We start from the raw sequence: 20,869 nt of genomic DNA, 5'->3' as shown, positions 1-20,869 counted from the left end.
GTTTACATTTTCCTGTAATGGCGATGTCCTGTAATTGTCGACGACTTCTGAGTCAGATTTTGACTCAGAGAGTGAACAAAGCTCGTCAGAAAATTCAGAGGATGATGACCATAATATTCCAGCTCCGTGGCTGCAGGTTTTCCCGCCCAAAGACCATCATGAAGCCCTGTTTGTGTTTCAAGAAGTGACCTGCCCTCGACGATCGCTGCCCAGGTATGCTTCTCCCTAGTCTACTTCATGCTGTTTTTGACAATCGATCTCCTCAATACTTTTGTCAGGGAAACTAATAGGTATGCGACCTCATTTATACAAGCAAACCAAGCAAGACTTGGGCCGTCGAGTGTGGAGGTGGAATGATGGTACAACGTTAGTTGAAATGAAGGCGTTCATTGCCATCATTCTAACCATGGGTCTGATAAAGAAGAACAGAATCACTGACTATTGGGAAACCAAGTACGCATCCCAGTCAACACCATTGTTTCGTACTGTATTTTCAAGGAACAGATTTCAACTGTTTTTGAAATTTTTCCATATAGTAGACAACAACTCCTTACCACAACATGGTGACCCAGCTTATGACCCACAGAACAAATTTGGCTGTCTCATAGACCATTGTAACAGACTTTTACCGTCACTACTATGTTCCACGTCAGGAAGTCTCAGTAGACAAATCACTTGTTGGTAGCAAAAATAGAACCGACCTCATTCAGTATATGCCAAACAAACACCACCAGCGTTTTGGCATGAAGTTATGGGTGGCATGTGAAAGACTCACTGGGTATATCTGTTCCCAATCAGCCTATGGTGGGGCAGCCAGAGACAGAGGAGGTGTAAATGGTCTCTCACATGATGTAGTCATGTGACTTCTCGAAATCAGTCAGCTTCTCAATAAAGGTTACCATATCATTGTGGATAACTTCTACACAAGCATCACCCTGGGCAGAAATCTCCTGACAAACCAGACATATCTGATAGGGACCCTGCGATCAAACAGGAAGGGTACACCAGCTATGATCAAGAATGCAAGACCCACTGCTGGAGTAACAGAGTATGCCAGACAAGGGCATTTACTCTGTGTTTCATTTCGTGAAAGACCATCCAGAAAGCCAGTGATGTTGCTGTCATCGAACATCACAGTGTCCGCACAGTTTGACCAAGATCACCAACCTAAGCCACGCATTGTCACCTATTACAACCAATACATGGGTGGTGTGGACATGGCTGACATGATGCTATATGTATACAATGATGAAAGAAAGTCACTAAAATTTTGGAAGAAAATGGTCTTCAACCTACTCCATCGAATGCTCCTAAATGCCTATATTTTGTATAAACAAAACACGAACCATGATCATGTGTTTAGCAGAGAAGAGATTTATAAGGAGGTCATAGCTGGTCTGGCAGAGGAACACATTACCAATCATAGGGGGTTGGGGGGGGGTGTCTTGCACAACAACAGCCATCTCATACAACTCCGACGACTCCCAAATAACAGAGAGAGAGACTGCTGTGTTTGTTCGGATAGAGGTGCTGGTATTCATCATCGTTCTCGAACAGTTTGTGCCACTTGTCAATGCCATGGATAAGATTTCCACTAAACTGGACATTGATGAATAATTGTTCATCTTAGTGTCACCATTTTGAATAGGGTTGAATTTTCATTCAATATAGAAATTTGTCAAACAAAGTTTCTAGTATACAATCCTTGCAAACCTCTGTGATTGGTAATGTGTTATTCTGCTAGACAAGTTTTACTTCCTTATAAAACTATGCAGGTCAAACCAAAGTGTTTAGAATTCAATTCTTGCAAATTGAAGTTTTGTAATTTTGAAGCTATTTTACTGTTCCATTGTACAGGGTCAAACCAAAATTTTTACAATCCAATTCTTGGAAACTGAATTGTGTAACTCTGAAGTTATTTTACTGTTCCATTTTACAGGGTCACTTTACTTTGTGCAGTGGTCAAACAAAGGTTTCAAAAATGTAGTTGTGCCATAAAAATTACCCCCTTCCAAGGTAGCAGGTGTTTTACAGCTAAAAGCATATATTTACATGTACAATTAGGATATTTTGTGTAATATGTTATAATTGTATATTTTCAATCATTCAATCCTATATTGATATTTGTATATATATATACAATGTGCAATTATATGATTCTAAATGTCTCACTTTCTGAGATACTTTATTTTTATTATTCATGTATTTATTTAATTATTTATTAGATGATACCTATTCTCCAAACATATCATTTGTAATCTTGAAATTCAATTTAGCCTCATAAAATTTGCATAATTATGCAAAGGATGCAAATATTTAACTCCTTGAACAATTAACCACAAAAGTATAATTATTAGTCTCCGCCGGATGAAGTCCGGGACGGGGACTTATGGATTGGGTTCCGTCCGTCCGTCTGTCCGCAGCTGTTTCTTGGAGATACCTGGACCGATTTTTTTCAAACTTGGTACAGGGGCAACATGCAATGGCATACATATGCACGTCAATTTGTTTCATGATACGATCCAATATGGCCGCCTAGTGGCCATTTTGTTTGCAAATTTTCACTGTCTAAAGCCATAACTCAGACATGCTTGAACAGATCTCATTCAAAGTTGGTAAGAGGACAGTGTTCTATGACATACATGTGCATATTCATTGTTGTCATGATACGATCCAATATGGTCGCCTAGCAGCCATTTTGTTTGTGAATTTTCCATGTCCAAAGCCATAACTCAGACATGCTTGAACAGATCACATTCAAAGTTGGTATTAGGACAGTGTTCTATGACATACATGTGCATATCCATTTTCATCGTGATATGATCCCCCATACCCGACCCATCCTTTATTGTTGTAGGCATGTTCCATGTCCAACAAGCAGACACAACATATCTAAGTCTGTTTGATTTAGGTTCACAAGTGTTGGTGTGTGATCAGAGTAGTGATAATTCCTTAAAACCCAATCAAAGCGGGGACTATGTCATTCTCAATGTTGTATATTGTATATTGTGACTGTGTATCAACATGCATGATCAAATTTCGAACTTTGTACCATGTCCATCCTGACATTTTGACACAATTTTTTTGTCTTTGATCACAATTATTTCTCTACAGTTTTACCATACCTTGAACTACACACACACACACACACACACTTAGGATTGAAGGTGATGATATAGCTACATCTATTTATACTAAACCTACTGATTCACATTCATATTTGCAGTATGGTTCATCACGTCCTAATAAGTGTAAAGATTCCATTCCCTATTCACAATTACTTCGTTTACGTCGTATTTGTAGTAGTGATTTGGATTTCAGAGAAAGTTCTGCTGAATTTTGCACGTACTTCCATCAACGTGGTTATCCTATGTCTGTTACCAATGCGGTTTTACATAAAGTATCATCTTTGTCTAGGGAAGCTTGTATCAAATCACATGATCAGAAGAGTAACAACGATCGTCCCATACTAGCTCTTACATACCATCCCTTTTCCACTAGAGTTAAAAACATTATATACAAGCATTTTAATATCTAACGTTCTAATAGGGTTACCAATTCATTGTTTCCTGAAGTACCATTAACAGCTTGGCGTCGTGATACCAGTCTTAGAGATATGGTGGTCCATACAGAACAACTTGAATTGGAAGTTAATGCTGGTTCATTTCCATGCGATCGTACTCGATGTGGTACATGTGGTTTCATTATTAATACCAATCATGTTTTTGGCCCTAAGAACAGTGTGCCTGTTACGCGTAGATTTACTTGTATTAGTACTAATGTAGTGTATTGCATTACATGTCAGAAATGTGGTTTTTTAGCACAACTGAACTTGTTCAGTAGTGCTATAGGGATCGCCCGACGTCTGTCTGTCTGTGTGTGTGTGTGTGTGTGTGTGTGTGTGTGTGTGTGTGTGTGTGTGTGTGTGTGTGGATGTGTGTGTGTGTGTGTGTGTGTGTGTAAACAACTTAAAGTCAAAAACCGCTGAACCGATTGCCACGATATTTGGTGGGTCCATTACTTTGGGTGTCTAGTTGGGAAATTGTTCAAATCAAAATGATCGCATCACAGGTGTGTGATTTGGGTCAAAAAATGTGATTTTTAGTCCCCGCGGACGAAGTCCCGAACGGGGACTTATGGATTGGGTTCCGTCTGTCCGTCCGTGCGTCCGTGCGTCCGTCCGTCCGTCCGTCCGTCCGTCCGCAGCCATTTCTTGGAGATGCCTGTACCGATTTTTTTCAAACTTGGTACAGGGGCAACATGCTATGGCATACATATGCACGTCAATTTGTTTTATGATACGATCCAATATGGCCGCCTAGCAGCCATTTTGTTTGCGAATTTTCCCTGTCTAAAGCCATAACTCAGACATTCTCACACAGATCTCATTCAGAGTTGGTATTAGGACAGTGTTCTATGACATACATGTGCATATCCATTTTCATTGTGATACGATCCAATATGGCTGCCTGGCAGCCATTTTGTTTGCAAATTTTCCATGTCCAAAGCCATAACTCAGACATGCTTGAACAGATCTCATTCGAAGTTGGTAGTAGGACAGTGTTCTATGACATACATGTGCATATCCATTTTCGTCATGATACGATCCAATATGGCTGCCTGCCAGCCATTTTGTTTGTGAATTTTCCATGTCCAAAGCCATAACTCAGACATGCTTGAACAGATCTCATTCAGAGTTGGTATTAGGACAGTGTTCTATGACATACATTTGCATATCCATTTTCATATTGATATGATCCCCCATACCCGAACAATCCTTTCTTGTTGTAGGCATGTTCCATGTCCGACAAGCAGACACAACATATCTAAGTCTGTTTGATTTAGGTTCACAAGTGTTGTTGCGTGATCAGAGTAGTGCTAATTCCTTAAAACCCAATCATAGCGGGGACTATGTCATTCTCAATGGCTTGTTGGTCAAAAAACTTAAACTCAGAAACTACTGGGCAGATTGGTGCGAAATTTGGTGGGAACATTCTTAAGGTGGTGTAAAGTAAGATTTGTTCATGACGGGATGATTCCATCAGTGATATGCAAATTAGGGCTAAAAATGTGTCTTTTTGGTTAAAAATCTATAATTCTAAAACTACTGAGCAGATTGGGCTGAAATTTAATGGGAATGTATCTAGGGATGTATGGACAAAGAAATATTATGCTTACCATGATTCCATGAGTGATATGCAAATTAGGTGTAAAAATGTTCATTTTTGGTCAAAAACTTATATCTCAAAAAGTACTTGGTCAATTAGTCTGAAACTTGGTGAGATGTTTCTGAAACTGTTATTCTGCAGATTTTCTTAAAAACATTTTGACAAAATTGGCCCTAGCGACCATGACCACGCCCTTAGCAACAACCAAATGGCAGTATATTTTGGTCAAATAACAACATCATCTGGTAAGCAAGTGAGTAAACATTCAAAAAATGTATGCAAATACCCTAGCAACCATGACCACGCCCATAGCAACAGCCAAACGGTGGTGTATTTCACAAAGATAACAACAGGGTTTAATAGATAATTGAATAAACATCCAAAAAATGTATGTAAATTTGCATAGCAACAAGACCACGCCCATAACAACAGCCAAATAATCGCGTATATTGCAAAGATAACAACAGGAATAGAAAGACAGATGAATTAACATTTTAAAAATGTATGGAAATACCCTAGTAACCATGACCACGCCCATAGCAACAGCCAAACGGTGGTGTATTTCACAAAGATAACAACAGGGTTTAATAGACAATTGAATAAACATTCAAAAAATGTATGTAAATTTTCCTAGCAACAAGACCACGCCCATAGCAACAGCCAAATGATCACGTATATTGCAAAGATAATATCAGGAATTCATACACAAGTGAACAAAAACATACACAAATGTATGCAAATATATCTAACAACATGACCACGCCCAGAGCAACAGCCAAATGATAGCATTTATCGTAAAGATAGCAACATGGTTGGATAGGCAACTGGATAGTTATTCAGCAAATAAACACCTATTGTTAGCATAGACTAGCATATGGATAAACATTTTTAAAAACTACAGTTGTGCTACAAAGCCATTGGCGGTATTTTTATATATAGATTCAACTGTACGTTGTCTTGGTGATCGTTTTGTGGAACATCTCCGCCTGACCAGACAAAAGAATCATAACTATCCCGTATCTATGCATTTGATTACCAACGATCATAGTGTATCAGATATGTCTATTTCAGGAATTTGTAAGGTTTCTGGTGATGAGAAAGTATTGAGGTTAAAGGAAGAAGAAATCATTTTCCGTGTCGGAACGCTGGCACCCCTTGGCAAAACATGCGTCCAACGTGGCGATCGCTGAAAAATACTATTCATAATTTGAGAGTTCTTTATCGTTCCACTGCCACCAAGGCAAAGATGATGTATCATAGGCTTTCCTACAGTCGATACATCGATGGAAACAATTTATTTTAGTTCGGGTAGTGTCAGTTCATCAAATTTTATCGAAGTCTGAGAAACCACATGGCAGATGCATGTTGAATAAGATTTTACATCATAGCCGTCCCCGTTCCTGTACAGCTGGGTACGTATTTATTTATTTCACTGATGTTTTCATTGATTTTCACATTTCATAGCAATACTTTTTGTTTTACAATAAATTCCACTAGGTGACCGTGATAAATCATCAGATGAGAAGTAAACTAATATGATTCACCGTTGCATCGCTATGATATAGAATATTATGAATAACAAGTTTGTTATTGACGAAAAAACGGTTTGATTTGTATCTTCAGTGGTATTACATAACAATCACACATTTATTCTATCAATACAAATAAATGCAAAAAGTAGAAACAGCGCAATTTATAGCATTTTACGGTATGAGAGGTCACTTGTTTGACTTGCAGGATACGATGTATCAAAAAGTTGAAATAAAGAGTCCTGGCCTGCACGGTGTGTAATTTGTTGACGTACGTGCAGTGTAGAGGCGTAGAGGCGTACAGTAGGTAAACTGGGGAAGATAAAAAAAAACCACCCCTTGAATTCACAATTTTAAATGTCAGTCATGACGACCGTTATAACTGCAAAACTCAACGATTTTCTGAAATAACAGTCACCATCAATTAATCAGTTACTGCACACGACAACGTACAAATGTAAGTCAACTGCTACGTACCATCATATCATTTCTATTCTAAATTCTATTTCTTTCACAAGCTTGCATTGCACAGTGAAAAAAAAAGAACCACATATTAGACTTGAAAAAATAGACACTCGTTTAAGTTTACCTCAAACTGTAGTTATTGTGCAGATTATTACTGTCAAATACTCTCAGAGTATCAATTTCTGATAATCATAATCATAACAATAACTTATGGTAATAAGAAAACCGTTCTTTCCTTTCTGAAGTCCAGTGGAGCAACAAATACTTCCTAATTTTATGTGTATTTTTTTCTATTTGTATATTTATTTCAAACTTGCCTAGTCAGTGTTAACTTTGTGGCACTAAACAAGTTGTAGCTCTCCAAGAATGGATATTTCTTTGTCTGGCATTTACAAGCAATCATCCATTACAGGCACCCCACACTGACAAAAGTGAACCAATATGAAATGTGAAGCCAGTGAAGCCCAGATATATTTTTTTTTTAAATAGCAAATATAGAGACGCAAAAAAAATTCCTAAACCATAGAATTTGTAAAGTTCGTTTGCATACAACTAAACAATAGTAATTGACATTTTTTTTTACAATCTCTGATTTATTACACAAGGAAAAGAACTTGAAACTCACAATTCATGAAGTGATTTAATTATCCCACACCAAATACAAAATCTCCTTAAAATAACAATAACAAGTCCAATGTTTGTTTGTCTTTGATAATGTCTTGTAATATTTATAAACAGAAAAGAAAGTTCAAATGAATTGTTACTATTGATTGTCATGAAAAAAAGGTGTAGCAAAGTATGAAAGGAGTTTTCATGTAGCTTGTAGAATATTTTTGATACATAAGCCATGTTATTCATCAGCTGCAAAATTTCTAACTTTAAATCAGAGACACTACAGGATCTCCTTTTTAATTCGTGGTCAGAGATTTCAAATGTTAAGACATTTTCATGTGGTTACTTTATCACTCTGCAAACCAACATCCACTAGAAACTACTCCTGAAATTACAAGAAAGGAGATGACATTATTATTCATGTTTCATGTATATTTTTGTTTTATTTTACAGGCAGAACTTGTGTATCTAATATTCAAGGCATCAATCGACTGCAACATTGTTTGTGGAGTTGTTGTTTCTAAAAAATATGAGTTGACTGTTGTCAAGTTGCTATGACAGCAATGGGTAGCTATGCTGAGATCACCATTAGGTGTTAGATGGATTATCAACACACAAGTCATCAAAGGAATATGAATAAAGGAAATGTATATACATCAACTTAGAACACTAAGTCTTCTGAAAATATTGAAAATAATCATTCTTTTTTTATTTTCAACATTTCATAGTGTCACAACAGTGAGATATACATTATTATGTCTATGATGCATGACACACGAGTATAAATTAATTACTTGTAATAAAATTTCCTGACAATCTGAATGAAGTACCATTTTTCATTTGTTTGACATATTGCTTTTAAACTGTTATTACAAAGGGTTATATAGTAACAAATGTAGTAATGTTGTTTCACTATATAAAAACATTCTTTTCACTTTAATTTCTGGTAACAAATGCATGTAATGGCAGTCCATCTTCTTGATCATGTAGGTCAACACTGTCGATATTCTTTTGGCTTCAGAAAGTGTAAAAATAAGATTCAACCTCTCAATCCTTCGGGATAGTGATCATATATATTATACCGATCCCATGATTAGTATTTCATGATAATTTTAATGTTTGTAAGCAAATATTATATACGATACCGATCGTAAGGTCAAGGCCCTTGCATTAAATACATGCTGATAAACTACGACAGATTGCTTTGTATGTCATAGGCTGTGACACGTGCAAGTGCACATGGCGGAATTATGCTCTTTGATTGGTCAATGGAATCTGTCAATCAATCTCGGCGATCGGTCAATTATGTTGACTGTCTGGTATAATGCATCTTCACACTTTTTGAAATGGCAGGTATAAAAAGTCACTATGAAACCAATGTCCATTCTGTAGTTTTTTATTAGCACAACTGAACTGAGGTTCAGTAGTGCTATAGGCATCGCCCCGTGTCTGTCTGTCTGTCTGTCTGTCTGTCTGTCTGTGTGTGTGTGTGTATGTGTGTAAACAACTTAAAGTCAAAAACTGCTGAACCGATTGCCATGATATTTGGTGGGGCCATTACCTTGGGTGTCTAGTTGGGAAATTGTTCTAATCAAAATGATCGCATCACAGGTGTGTGATTTGGGTCAAAAAATGTGATTTTTGGTCAAAAAACTTAAACTCAGAAACTACTGGGCAGATTGGTGCGAAATTTGGTGGGAAGATTCTTTAGGGGGTGTAAAGTAAGATTTGTTCATGACATGATGATTCCATCAGTGATATGCAAATTAGGGCTAAAAATGTGTCTTTTTGGTTAAAAATCTTTAATTCCAAAACTACTGAGCAGATTGGGCTGAAATTTGATGGGGATGCATCTAGGGATGTATAGACGAAGATATATTAAGCATACAAAGATTCCATGAGTGATATGCAAATTAGGTATAAGAATGTTCATTTTTGGTCAAAAACTTATATCTCAAAAAGTACTTGGTCAATGAGTTTGAAACTTGGTGAGATGTTTCTAGAAGTGTTATTCTATATCATTGCTTTTCCTCAAAAATCTTCAACTCTGAAATTACCCAGTAGATTGAGCTTAACTTTGTTGAGAATGTGTAGATTTGTCCTCATTAATAGCTGACACAGTGAGAACAGTACATTGTTAATTAACTATAATGTTTACTTTACTATTTCCTCTGGTGGTAAAGCCTGTAGCATGGCCAGTTTGGTTTATGACTTGATTATGTAATATGTTGTAAGACAGCTGTTTCATCACCTACCCATATAAACTGAATGTAGCTTGTGTTTAAAATATTACAATAAGACAACCAAGAAAGTTAAACATGTTACATTGGTATGACTTGGTTCCAAATTGATTTTAAAAAATAAAGAAGTACAAAACCTTGTAGACACATCCCTTTAAAGTTTGATTAGGATGTTGCTATACTTGTCTTGTACACTTCCAACATAGGATGGCTGGATTATGATGATGGAAATTGGGTATGAAAATTTTGTTTTGGTTACAACTTTAAATCTTCAAAAAATTATATATCTATCATTGCCCTGAACATGAAGTTGTGCGGCAACGCAATATTTGCGCTATTTTTTCCTTTCCTATGTAAACATGACTCATCATCAGGTGAAATTTTTCAACCACTTGTGAACTCATGATATTCTCTTTTAACTTTCTGTCTTTTATTCTGGTGAATTTTCATCCTCCAACAAGTTTTTAGGGGTGGGCATGGTGTCATGCCAAGAATAGGACAAGAAAACAATTTAGAAACTGTTTGCTGCAGCATTTGTAGAAACATGATGTCATGGCACCTAATTTGCATATCATGACCTAATTAGCATAACATTGGCATAAAATAATAGCCCACTTAACAACCTTTCATATGGTATATAGGTTCACTAGGGTTCAACACCATTGTTGTAAGTTATCCCTGAATACTCTTTGTCATGATACAGTTGTATGTCATTTCCCAATAACCCTTGGCATTTCTATGGTTTGTATTGGGCACTCATAGAGTTAATATAAAAGTACAATATTTTACCAACTTCCTGTGTGAAATGTGTTCTATAGTGTGTGTGAGTCATCATATGAGACCACTAACCACTTTATTACTTTGCTAAAACAAAACTGCTTAGTGGAAGAGCTAAACAACAGAATCACTTCTACCCGTTACAAAAAAAAAGAACAAAAAAAAAACCAGCGAAGCTATTCTGACCAATAGTTGGATTGTTAACTGTAGTAATAACAGACAGCTCTTACTTACAGCGTTTGGTAATGAATTGATACAACATAGAACATCCTAAATATACTATAATAGTAACATCCTAAATATACTTTAATAGTAACCCTTTTAATATGAGAGTAATTAAATGTGTATGTAGATCAGCTATTGATCACATCTTAGTAATGAAGCTACAGCAAGATACTTTGTAGTACATTGTACTCTAATGGTGAAGTGTTGTCAGTTTTCACCAACAGGAAAGCCATCAAATTTTACAGGGAATGTCTGTTACATACTGTTATTTTATTGATATTGAAAATAATCAATATTTTTGGTCTTTGATTAGCTGTTGGCACAGATGAAGTAAGTCTAAGTACTGGGACTACAACTGAAATGACATCTGAGAACAGTTCCACCCTTGGCGAGAGTGAATACAGTTTACTAGATGACACCTCATGGAGTAGTAGTCAACAACTTGCTGAACTTGAACTCATTTCACAAGAACTAGTACACAAAGGACCACCTCAGTCTGAAGAAGAGATAAGGTACTAGTATATATAATTCAATTTGATACATACATGGCTAAACTTTAGACTGTACATCAACTGATGACTGAGGGTTCAGTATTGCTGTAGGCATATTAAATTGCATGTGTGTGTGTGTGTGTGTGTGTGTGTGTTAGTGCATGCGTGAGTGAGTGAGTGTGTGTGTGTGTGTGTGTGTGTGTGTGTGTGTGTGTGTTAGTGCATGCGTGAGTGAGTGAGTGAGCATATGTCCATCTGTGGCTTGCCATATCTCTCTGACGCCTGTGACTCAATTCCAAAGAAACCTGGCATAAATCACAACCACTATAGAGTGCATATGTCACTTAATTTTGCAACCTTGACCTTTATGACAAAATGGTGGGCATACTTGTCTTTAAAGTACTCATTGTGCCGCTTACCTCCAGAATTTTAATAAATACAAACACCATTAAGTGTCTGAAATTATCATAGTAGGCTCTGTAATTACACTTTGACCATGACCAACATTGCCAAGGTCTAGCTTATCTGTGAAATTGCTTGGTCTACCATAACTCAACAAGTTGAATAAACAGAAACTCCATTCAAGTGTCTACACTGACATGATCACATGTTAGCTTTCTGTTTTTAGCACAACTTCACCAATAAAGTTCAGTGTGCTATAGGCATGGTGCGGTATCTGTCTGACTGTGTGCATATGCGCGTGTGCGTGTGTCTTTTGTCTTTGTGAGATTAATCTCTTCATGGAAACTGTGTTTAGCACAACTGAACTATGTCAGTTACTTTCATGCTATAGACCTGATAAAGTGTCTTGTCCGTCCGTCCGTACATCCCTCTCTCTGTGGATGACTTAAACTTAAAGTCAAAAACCACTCGGAAGATTATTTTGATATTTGGTAGGGATGTTGCTTTCAGTATCTAATTAGAAAATTGTTCAAGCTAAAACATGCATACATGTCTAGCAACAAGATCATGCCCATAGTAACTGCCAATTGATGACGTGTATTGCAAAGATAGCACCAGGGATAATTAGGCAAGTGAATAGATATTCTTTAAATGGACTTTATATACATGTATACTTAGCAACACGACCACACCCATAACAACAACCAAATGAATGTGTATATTGCAAAGATAAAAACAGGGATGGCTAGGCAAGTAGATAAACTTTCAAGTAATTTAGTAAATACATAATTGACAAGCAATGAAGATCTGCCCATATCAACAGTAAAATTATGGTGTATATCAACATTTTCAAAAAGTACACAAACTATACAGTTGTGTTACAATGCCACTGGCATTATTAGTCCCCGCGGACAAAGTCCGGAACGGGGACTTATGGATTGGGTTCCGTCTGTCCGTCCGTGCGCCCGTCCGTCCATCCGTCCGCAGCCGTTTCTTGGAGATGCCTGGACCGATTTTTTTCAAACTTGGTACAGGGGCAACATACTATGGCATACATATGCACGTCAATTTGTTTTATGATACGATCCAATATGGCCGCCTAGCAGCCATTTTGTTTGCGAATTTTCCCTGTCTAAAGCCATAACTCAGACATGCTTTAACAGATCTCATTCAAAGTTGGTATTAGGACAGTGTTCTATGACATACATGTGCATATTCATTGTTGTCATGATACGATCCAATATGGCCGCCTAGCAGCCATTTTGTTTGTGAATTTTCATGTCCAAAGCCATAACTCAGACATGCTTGAACAGATCTCATTCAAAGTTGGTATTAGGACAGTGTTCTATGACATACATGTGCAATCCATTTTCATTGTGATACGATCCAATATGGCTGCCTGGTAGCCATTTTGTTTGCGAATTTTCATGTCGAAAGCCATAACTCAGACATGCTTGAACAGATCTCATTCAAAGTTGGTATTAGGACAGTGTTCTATGACATACATCTGCATATCCATTTTCGTTGTGATACGATCCAATATGGCTGCCTGGCAGCCATTTTGTTTGTGAATTTTCCATGTCCAAAGCCATAACTCAGACATGCTTAAACAGATCTCATTCAAAGTTGGTATTAGGACAGTGTTTTATGACATACATCTGCATATCCATTTTCGTTGTGATACGATCCAATATGGCTGCCTGCCAGCCATTTTGTTTGTGAATTTTCCATGTCCAAAGCCATAACTCAGACTCCATTTTCATCGTGATATGATCCCCCATACCCAACCAATCCTTTATTGTTGGAGGCATATTCCATGTCCAACAAGCACACACATTATATCTAAGTCTGTTTGTTTTAGGTTCACAAATGTTGTTGCGTGATCAGAGTAGTGATAATTCCTAAAAACCCAATTAAAGCGGGGCTATGTCATTCTCAATGACTTGTTTTTTTATGTCTTGAGCTATACCTTGACATCCATGTTCAGGGTCAAATAGCAAATTGCTCAATGATTAATGAAATTTTGTATCTAGAGACACTTTTCATGAGTCTATGCTTATCAAGTTCAGGTTTCAACCTTGACACAGAGCTTTGAACTTGACCTTCATGTTCAAGGTCAAATAGCAAATTGTTCGATAAGTTTTGAAATTTTACACCAAGAGAAATCATTCAAAAGTGTACCAACATTGTTTGCAGTAAGCTTATTATTTTGACTTCTAACTGTTGTCCATCAATCAAGGTCAAATTTGAATTTCCTCCATAAATTTTGGTAATAGGGTCCTCATTCCAATTGTCTACACCAATATTAGAATGGGTTACTTTTCTGATAAGATTGTAGGACCATATATCTGACATCATAGCACAATACATCTTTTGTTTGGGGCGATATCTTCAATTAACAGCACAATACATTGGGTATTGGGGAGGTATGTTTTCAATTAACAGCACAATACATCGGGTATTGGAGGCTATATTTTCAATTAACAGCACAATACATCGGGTATTGGAGGCTATATATTCAATTAACAGCACAATACATCGGGTATTGGAGGCTATACTTTCAATTAACAGCACAATACATCGGATATTGGAGGCTATGTTTTCAATTAACTGCACAATATATCGGGTATTGGAGGCTATACTTTCAATTAACAGCACAATACATCAGGTATTGGAGGCTATATATTCAATTAACAGCACAATATATCGGGTATTGGAGGCTATACTTTCAATTAACAGCACAATATATCGGGTATTGGAGGCTATATTTTCAATTAACAGCACAATACATCGGGTATTGGAGGCTATATTTTCAATTAACAGCACAATATATCGGGTATTGAACGCTATACTTTCAATTAACAGCACAATACATCGGGTATTGGAGGCTATATTTTCAATTAACAGCACAATATATCGGGTATTGGAGGCTATATTTTCAATTAACAGCACAATACATCTGGTATTGGAGGCTATACTTTCAATTAACAGCACAATATATCGGGTATTGGAGGCTATACTTTCAATTAACAGCACAATACATCGGGTATTGGAGGCTATATTTTCAATTAACAGCACAATATATCAGGTATTGGAGGCTATATTTTCAATTAACAGCACAATATATCAGGTATTGGAGGCTATATTTTCAATTAACAGCACAATATATCGGGTATTGAAGGCTATATTTTCAATTAACAGCACAATACATCAGGTATTGGAGGCTATATATTCAATTAACAGCACAATATATCGGGTATTGGAGGCTATACTTTCAATTAACAGGCCAATATATCGGGTATTGGAGGCTATATTTTCAATTAACAGCACAATATATCGGGTATTGGAGGCTATATTTTCAATTAACAGCACAATACATCTGGTATTGGAGGCTATACTTTCAATTAACAGCACAATATATCGGGTATTGGAGGCTATACTTTCAATTAACAGCACAATACATCGGGTATTGGAGGCTATATTTTCAATTAACAGCACAATATATCAGGTATTGGAGGCTATATTTTCAATTAACAGCACAATATATCGGGTATTGAAGGCTATATTTTCAATTAACAGCACAATATATCGGGTATTGGAGGCTACATGTATGTCTTCAAATGCAAAGCTTATGTTTTATATTTACAGATGTACATTTCTGCTTAGTATGGAGTATTATATAGTAAATATACAAAGTAACGTTTTGATAGCCAAACAGACCTGTGTGTGTGTGTGTGTAATGTTTGTTTGTTTGTTTGTTTGTTTGTTTGTTTGTTTGTTTGTTTGAAAGACTTGGAATTTGAGTGAGATGAAAAGCTACATTGTATAATTGATGTATTGAGTTCAGAATTAAAGACACAAAGATTTTCTTAACAGGTATTTAGTCAAGATATTTTGTGAGGCTACTTGTCTAGAATGGAGTTTACTGTTGGCTGTGTTATTAAGGGATCCAGTGATTGTGACCAGTGTAGTCAATACAGCCAGTATGACAGAGTGTCCATTAGAAATGATTGGAAGAATGAGAGAGACACTGTCCTTCTTAGAACTTTGGGCTGACACAGAATGGTAAGTAGAGTCTAAAAACAAATATCATGAATGGTATACATGTATTGACATATGTTGATTATGTAGTTTGAGATACAATGGAATATGAGGTGAGAAATATTGTGTGGAAAATAAGGTGAGAGATATTGTGTGGAATATGAGGTGAGAAATGTTGTGTGGAAAATGAGGTGAGAAATATTGTGTGGAAAATAAGTTGAGAGATATTGTGTGGAAAATGAGGTGAGAAATATTGTGTGGAAAATAAGGTGAGAAATATTGTGTGGAAAATGGTGTGAGAAATATTGTGTGGAAAATGAGGAGAAATATTGTGTGGAAATGGGGTGAGAAATATTGTGTGGAAAATGAGGTTAGAGATATTGTATGTATATGAGGTTATTGTATTGTATTGCTTTATTAGCAGTGCCTGTTAGGACTTATATGTTGGGTTCCGTCCATCCATGCATCCATCTTCATGTCTCTTGCATGCACCAACCAATTTCAATCAAACCTGGCACAAAGCTATGTGAGACATATGCATGTCACTTTGTTTTGCGACTGAATCAAATATAGAGAATTGGCAGCTATATTTGTTGTTTGTGTGTTCACCCTCATATCTATGGCATGCACCAACTGAATTGAACCAAACCTGGCACAAAGGCAACATGCTATGTGAGACATATGCATGTCACTTTGCTTGTCTGAACCAAATATAGCTGAACGGCGGCCATATTTGTTGTTAAATTTCAAAATATGGATCATAACTTTGTAGGTGTAATGTGTAGTGACTCTATTCAAGTGTCTACACCCATATTATCAAATATGAGCTTTCTCTTAAGCCCTTAAACATTAACCTTTGAAGTATTTGCCAAGGTCAAATAGCCAAATTTGGGTTTCTTCTTAGCTTTTAAAATCAAAGATTCAAGTGATAATATAGTAACCATGACTTGGTATATGTGAGGTATATGCAAGTCCCTAAATTTTGTGTCCTTGACCTGTATACCAAAATGGAAGCCATATTTGTGATAAAAAGCACACTGTGGACACCATTCAAGTGCCAACCTTCACATTATCGATGATGAGATTTCTAATGAGACAATGACCTTTGACCTTGACAAACATTTTCAAGGTGAAGAGAGAGAAAGGATTACATTCTAGCTGCACACTTAAGATGGCCAATACTGTGGCTAAATATACTGAAAACCCAACACTACACTTGTCTGCATCCCTGAAAAGTCTAACAAAGCATTTCCATGTTAAAATTGTCCAAATGCTAATCATCTTACACAATACAAATTGGGGGACTTTGACTGAAGGCTTGTTTTCACTAATGTGTGAATAATAAACGTACACTTACAGACACTAAAGCTACAATAGTGAAGGCCATGACTAATAGCTCGAAGGAGATGTCATGCCCCGCCATTTGATTAAACACATTACCTCAGTAGAGCTTTAAGTGAACAATACAGAGAGATTGCTTGGATTATTTTGGTAGAGATATTGTGTGGATTATTGGGTAAATATAGTGTGTGGATTACGAGGTTAGAGATATTGTGTGGATTATGAGGTTAGAGATGTGTGGATTATGAGGTTAAAGATATTGTGTGGATTATGAGGTTAGAAATGTGTGGATTATGAGGTTAAAGATATTGTGTGGATTATGAGGTTAGAGATGTGTGGATTACGAGGTTAGAGATATTGTGTGGATTATGAGGTTAGAGATGTGTGGATTATGAGGTTAAAGATATTGTGTGGATTATGAGGTTAGAGATGTGTGGATTATGAGGTTAAAGATATTGTGTGGATTATGAGGTTAGAGATGTGTGGATTACGAGGTTAGAGATATTGTGTGGATTATGAGGTTAGAGATGTGTGGATTATGAGGTTAAAGATATTGTGTGGATTATGAGGTTAGAAATGTGTGGATTATGAGGTTAAAGATATTGTGTGGATTATGAGGTTAGAGATGTGTGTATTATAAGGTTAAAGATATTGTGTGGATTATGAGGTTAGAGATGTGTGGATTATGAGGTTACAGAATGGGTTAAGCCTGTCAAGCGATAATGGCCAAATGGCAGTCATATTCATTGCAAAAATTAAGATTTTGCCGACTATCTGTGGAAGCTGACAAATGTCAGATACTGATACCCTGATTCAATATATACATCACTTTATTTTGTGACCATCATGATAGTTTAACTGAATGACCACCATATTTGAAACCACTATTAATTAATCTGTTGTTGCTTTCAGTCCTGGATATCGTCCATTCCTGTACAGCTTAAAGGCCCAAGCGCAGGTACTCACAGCTATTGTTAACACTGAGGCTGCCACCAAAACACCCAGTAAGACACCCCCTAATACCCCTACCAATCCTACCCCAGAAAACTCAATCACTGGCTCTGAATTCAGTTTTCATGGTTCCCATGGCAACCGTACAGATGAAGAAACTGAGGAGCACACAATCGATGGCGATTCTGATTCCGAAACATTAGAAGAAGATACAAGTTTAATAGATGGGACAGGATATCAGTGTGAAGTGTCATGACACTTGGATACATTTAATCCTCTCAAGTTCTAATATTCTTAGTTCTGTCTACTTTTTATTATAAATTACTTCCACCCAGTACAAAATTCTGAGGGTTCCCATTTTTCTAAAAGATTTTTATGTCATATCCATTTTTTCAAAGGGTCATAGGTTTTTAGCACAACTGAACTGAAGGTTCAGTAGTGCTATAGGCATGGCAAAGTGTCTGTCTGTCTGTGTGGATGTGTGTGTGTGTGTGTAAACAATTTAAAGTCAAAAAATGTTACTTCTGGTGTCTAGTTGGAAAATTGTTCAAATGAAAATGATTGCACCAGAGATGTGGGTTTTGGGTCAAAAAATGTCATTTTTGGTCAAAAGTTAAACTCCAAAACTACTGGGCAGATTCGCATGAAATTTAATGGGGACATTCTTAGATGTGAGTAAATTAAGATTTGTTCATGACATGATGATTTTCCTGGTAATATGCAAATCAGGGCTAAAATGTGTTGTTTTGGTCAAAAACCTATAATTCCAAAACTACTCTGCAGATTGGGCTGAAATTAAATGGGGATGCATCTGTGGGTGTATAGATGAAGAAATATTAAGCATATAATGATCTCATCAGTAATATGCAAATTAGGTGTAAACATGTAAATTTTGGTCAAAAATTTCTCAAAAAGTACTTGGTCAATGAAACTGAAACTTGGTGAGATGTTTCTAGAAGTGTTATTCTTCAAAATATTTTGACACAATTGGCCCCAGCAACCATAACCACGCCCTTAGCAACAACCGAAAGGCAGTATATTTTGCTCAAATAATAACATCATCTGGTAGGCAAGTGAGTATACATTCAAAAAAGTATGCAAATATCCCTAGCAACAAGACCACGCCCATAACAACAGCCAAATGATCACATATATTGCGAAGATAACAGGGATTAATAGACAATTGAATAAACCTTCAGTAAAATGTATGCAAATGTGCCTAGCAACAAGACCACGCCCATAGCAACAGCCAAATGATCACGTATATTGAAAAGATAATATCAGGAATTCATACACAAGTGAACAAAAACATTCAAAAATGTATGCAAATATATCTAGCAACATGACCATGGCCATAGCAACAGCCAAATGATCGTGTATATGGCAAAGATAGCAACATGGTTGGATAGGCAACTGGATAGTCATTCAGCAAATGAACACCTATGGTTAGCATGGACTAGTATATGGATGAACATTTTTAAAAACTGTACAGTTGTGCTACAACGCCATTGGCAGTAATTTTTTTTAACTGTGATGACCACTTTTTGTGTATTGTGAAATTTTTAGACCAAGACATTAGCATCTCTCACAAACAAGATGTATTAAGTGTATAATGCAGTGACAACAACATTAACATCTTTCACAGCAAAAACATATTAGACCATGTGTATAATGCAGGGACTGAGACTGTGTATAATGCAGGGACTGGAACTATGTGCATAATGCGAGTGTATTTGGTTGACATGACACTGTGCTGTATCCTTGTTTTCTTCATCTCTTTCATCACTTTCATATGTTAGAAAAACTAGTATATGTGTATTGTCCATCATTTCAATCTGTTTTAACATTACTCACCTTCCTTGATCACGTCCCTTTCCCACAATGGTAGTCAGTTACCCTCACACTATGGTAGTCATCTACGCTCCCACAATAGTAGTCATTTACCCCCCCCCCCCACAATAGTAATTTACCCCCCCACAATGGTAGTCATTTACCCTCACACAATGGTAGTCATTTACCCTCCCCTATGGTAGTCATTTACCTTCACACAATGGTAGTCATCCCCCCACTATGGTAGTCATTTACCCTCCCCTATGGTAGTCATTTACCTTCACACAATGGTAGTCATCCCCCCACTATGGTAGTCATTTACCCTCCCACAATGGTAGTCATTTCCCCTCCCACAATGGTAGTCATTTCCCCTCCCACAACGGTAGTCAGTTACCCTCACACAATGGTAGTCATTTACCCTCCCACTATGGTAGTCATTTACCCTCACACAATGGTAGTCATTTCCCCTCCCACAATGGTAGTCATTTCCCCTCCCACAATGTTAGTCAGTTACCCTCACACAATGGTAGTCATTTACCCCCCCCCCACTATGATAGTCATTTACCCTCACACAATGGTAGTCATCCCCCCACTATGGTAGTCATCTACCCTCCTACAATAGTAGTCATTTACCCTCCCACAATGGTAGTCATCTACCCTCCCACAATAGTAGTCATTTACCCCCCCCACAATGGTAGTCAGTTACCCTCCCTCAATGGTAGTCATTTCCCCTCCCACAATGGTAGTTATATACTCTTCCACAATGGTAGTCATTTACCCTCACACAATGGTAGTCA

At 36.9% G+C, this 20,869-nt stretch overlaps 1 protein-coding gene across 1 annotated transcript in view; it reads left to right on the top strand.

Moving 5' to 3' along the window:
* LOC144436450 (guanine nucleotide exchange factor subunit RIC1-like) overlaps positions 1-18,498 on the top strand; it is a 169,032-nt gene extending 150,534 nt beyond the window's left edge. The window contains exons 31-33 of the mRNA XM_078125248.1: positions 11,330-11,528; positions 15,786-15,974; positions 18,204-18,498. Coding sequence (XP_077981374.1) covers positions 11,330-11,528; positions 15,786-15,974; positions 18,204-18,498 — 683 coding nt within the window. The remainder of the gene's footprint in view (positions 1-11,329; positions 11,529-15,785; positions 15,975-18,203) is intronic.
* The last annotated feature ends 2,371 nt before the right edge of the window (positions 18,499-20,869 follow it).

This window comes from Glandiceps talaboti, chromosome 6, assembly GCF_964340395.1.
Source record: "Glandiceps talaboti chromosome 6, keGlaTala1.1, whole genome shotgun sequence".
NCBI classification, from domain to species: domain Eukaryota; kingdom Metazoa; phylum Hemichordata; class Enteropneusta; family Spengelidae; genus Glandiceps; species Glandiceps talaboti.
This window is presented reverse-complemented; position numbering and strand designations above follow the sequence as displayed.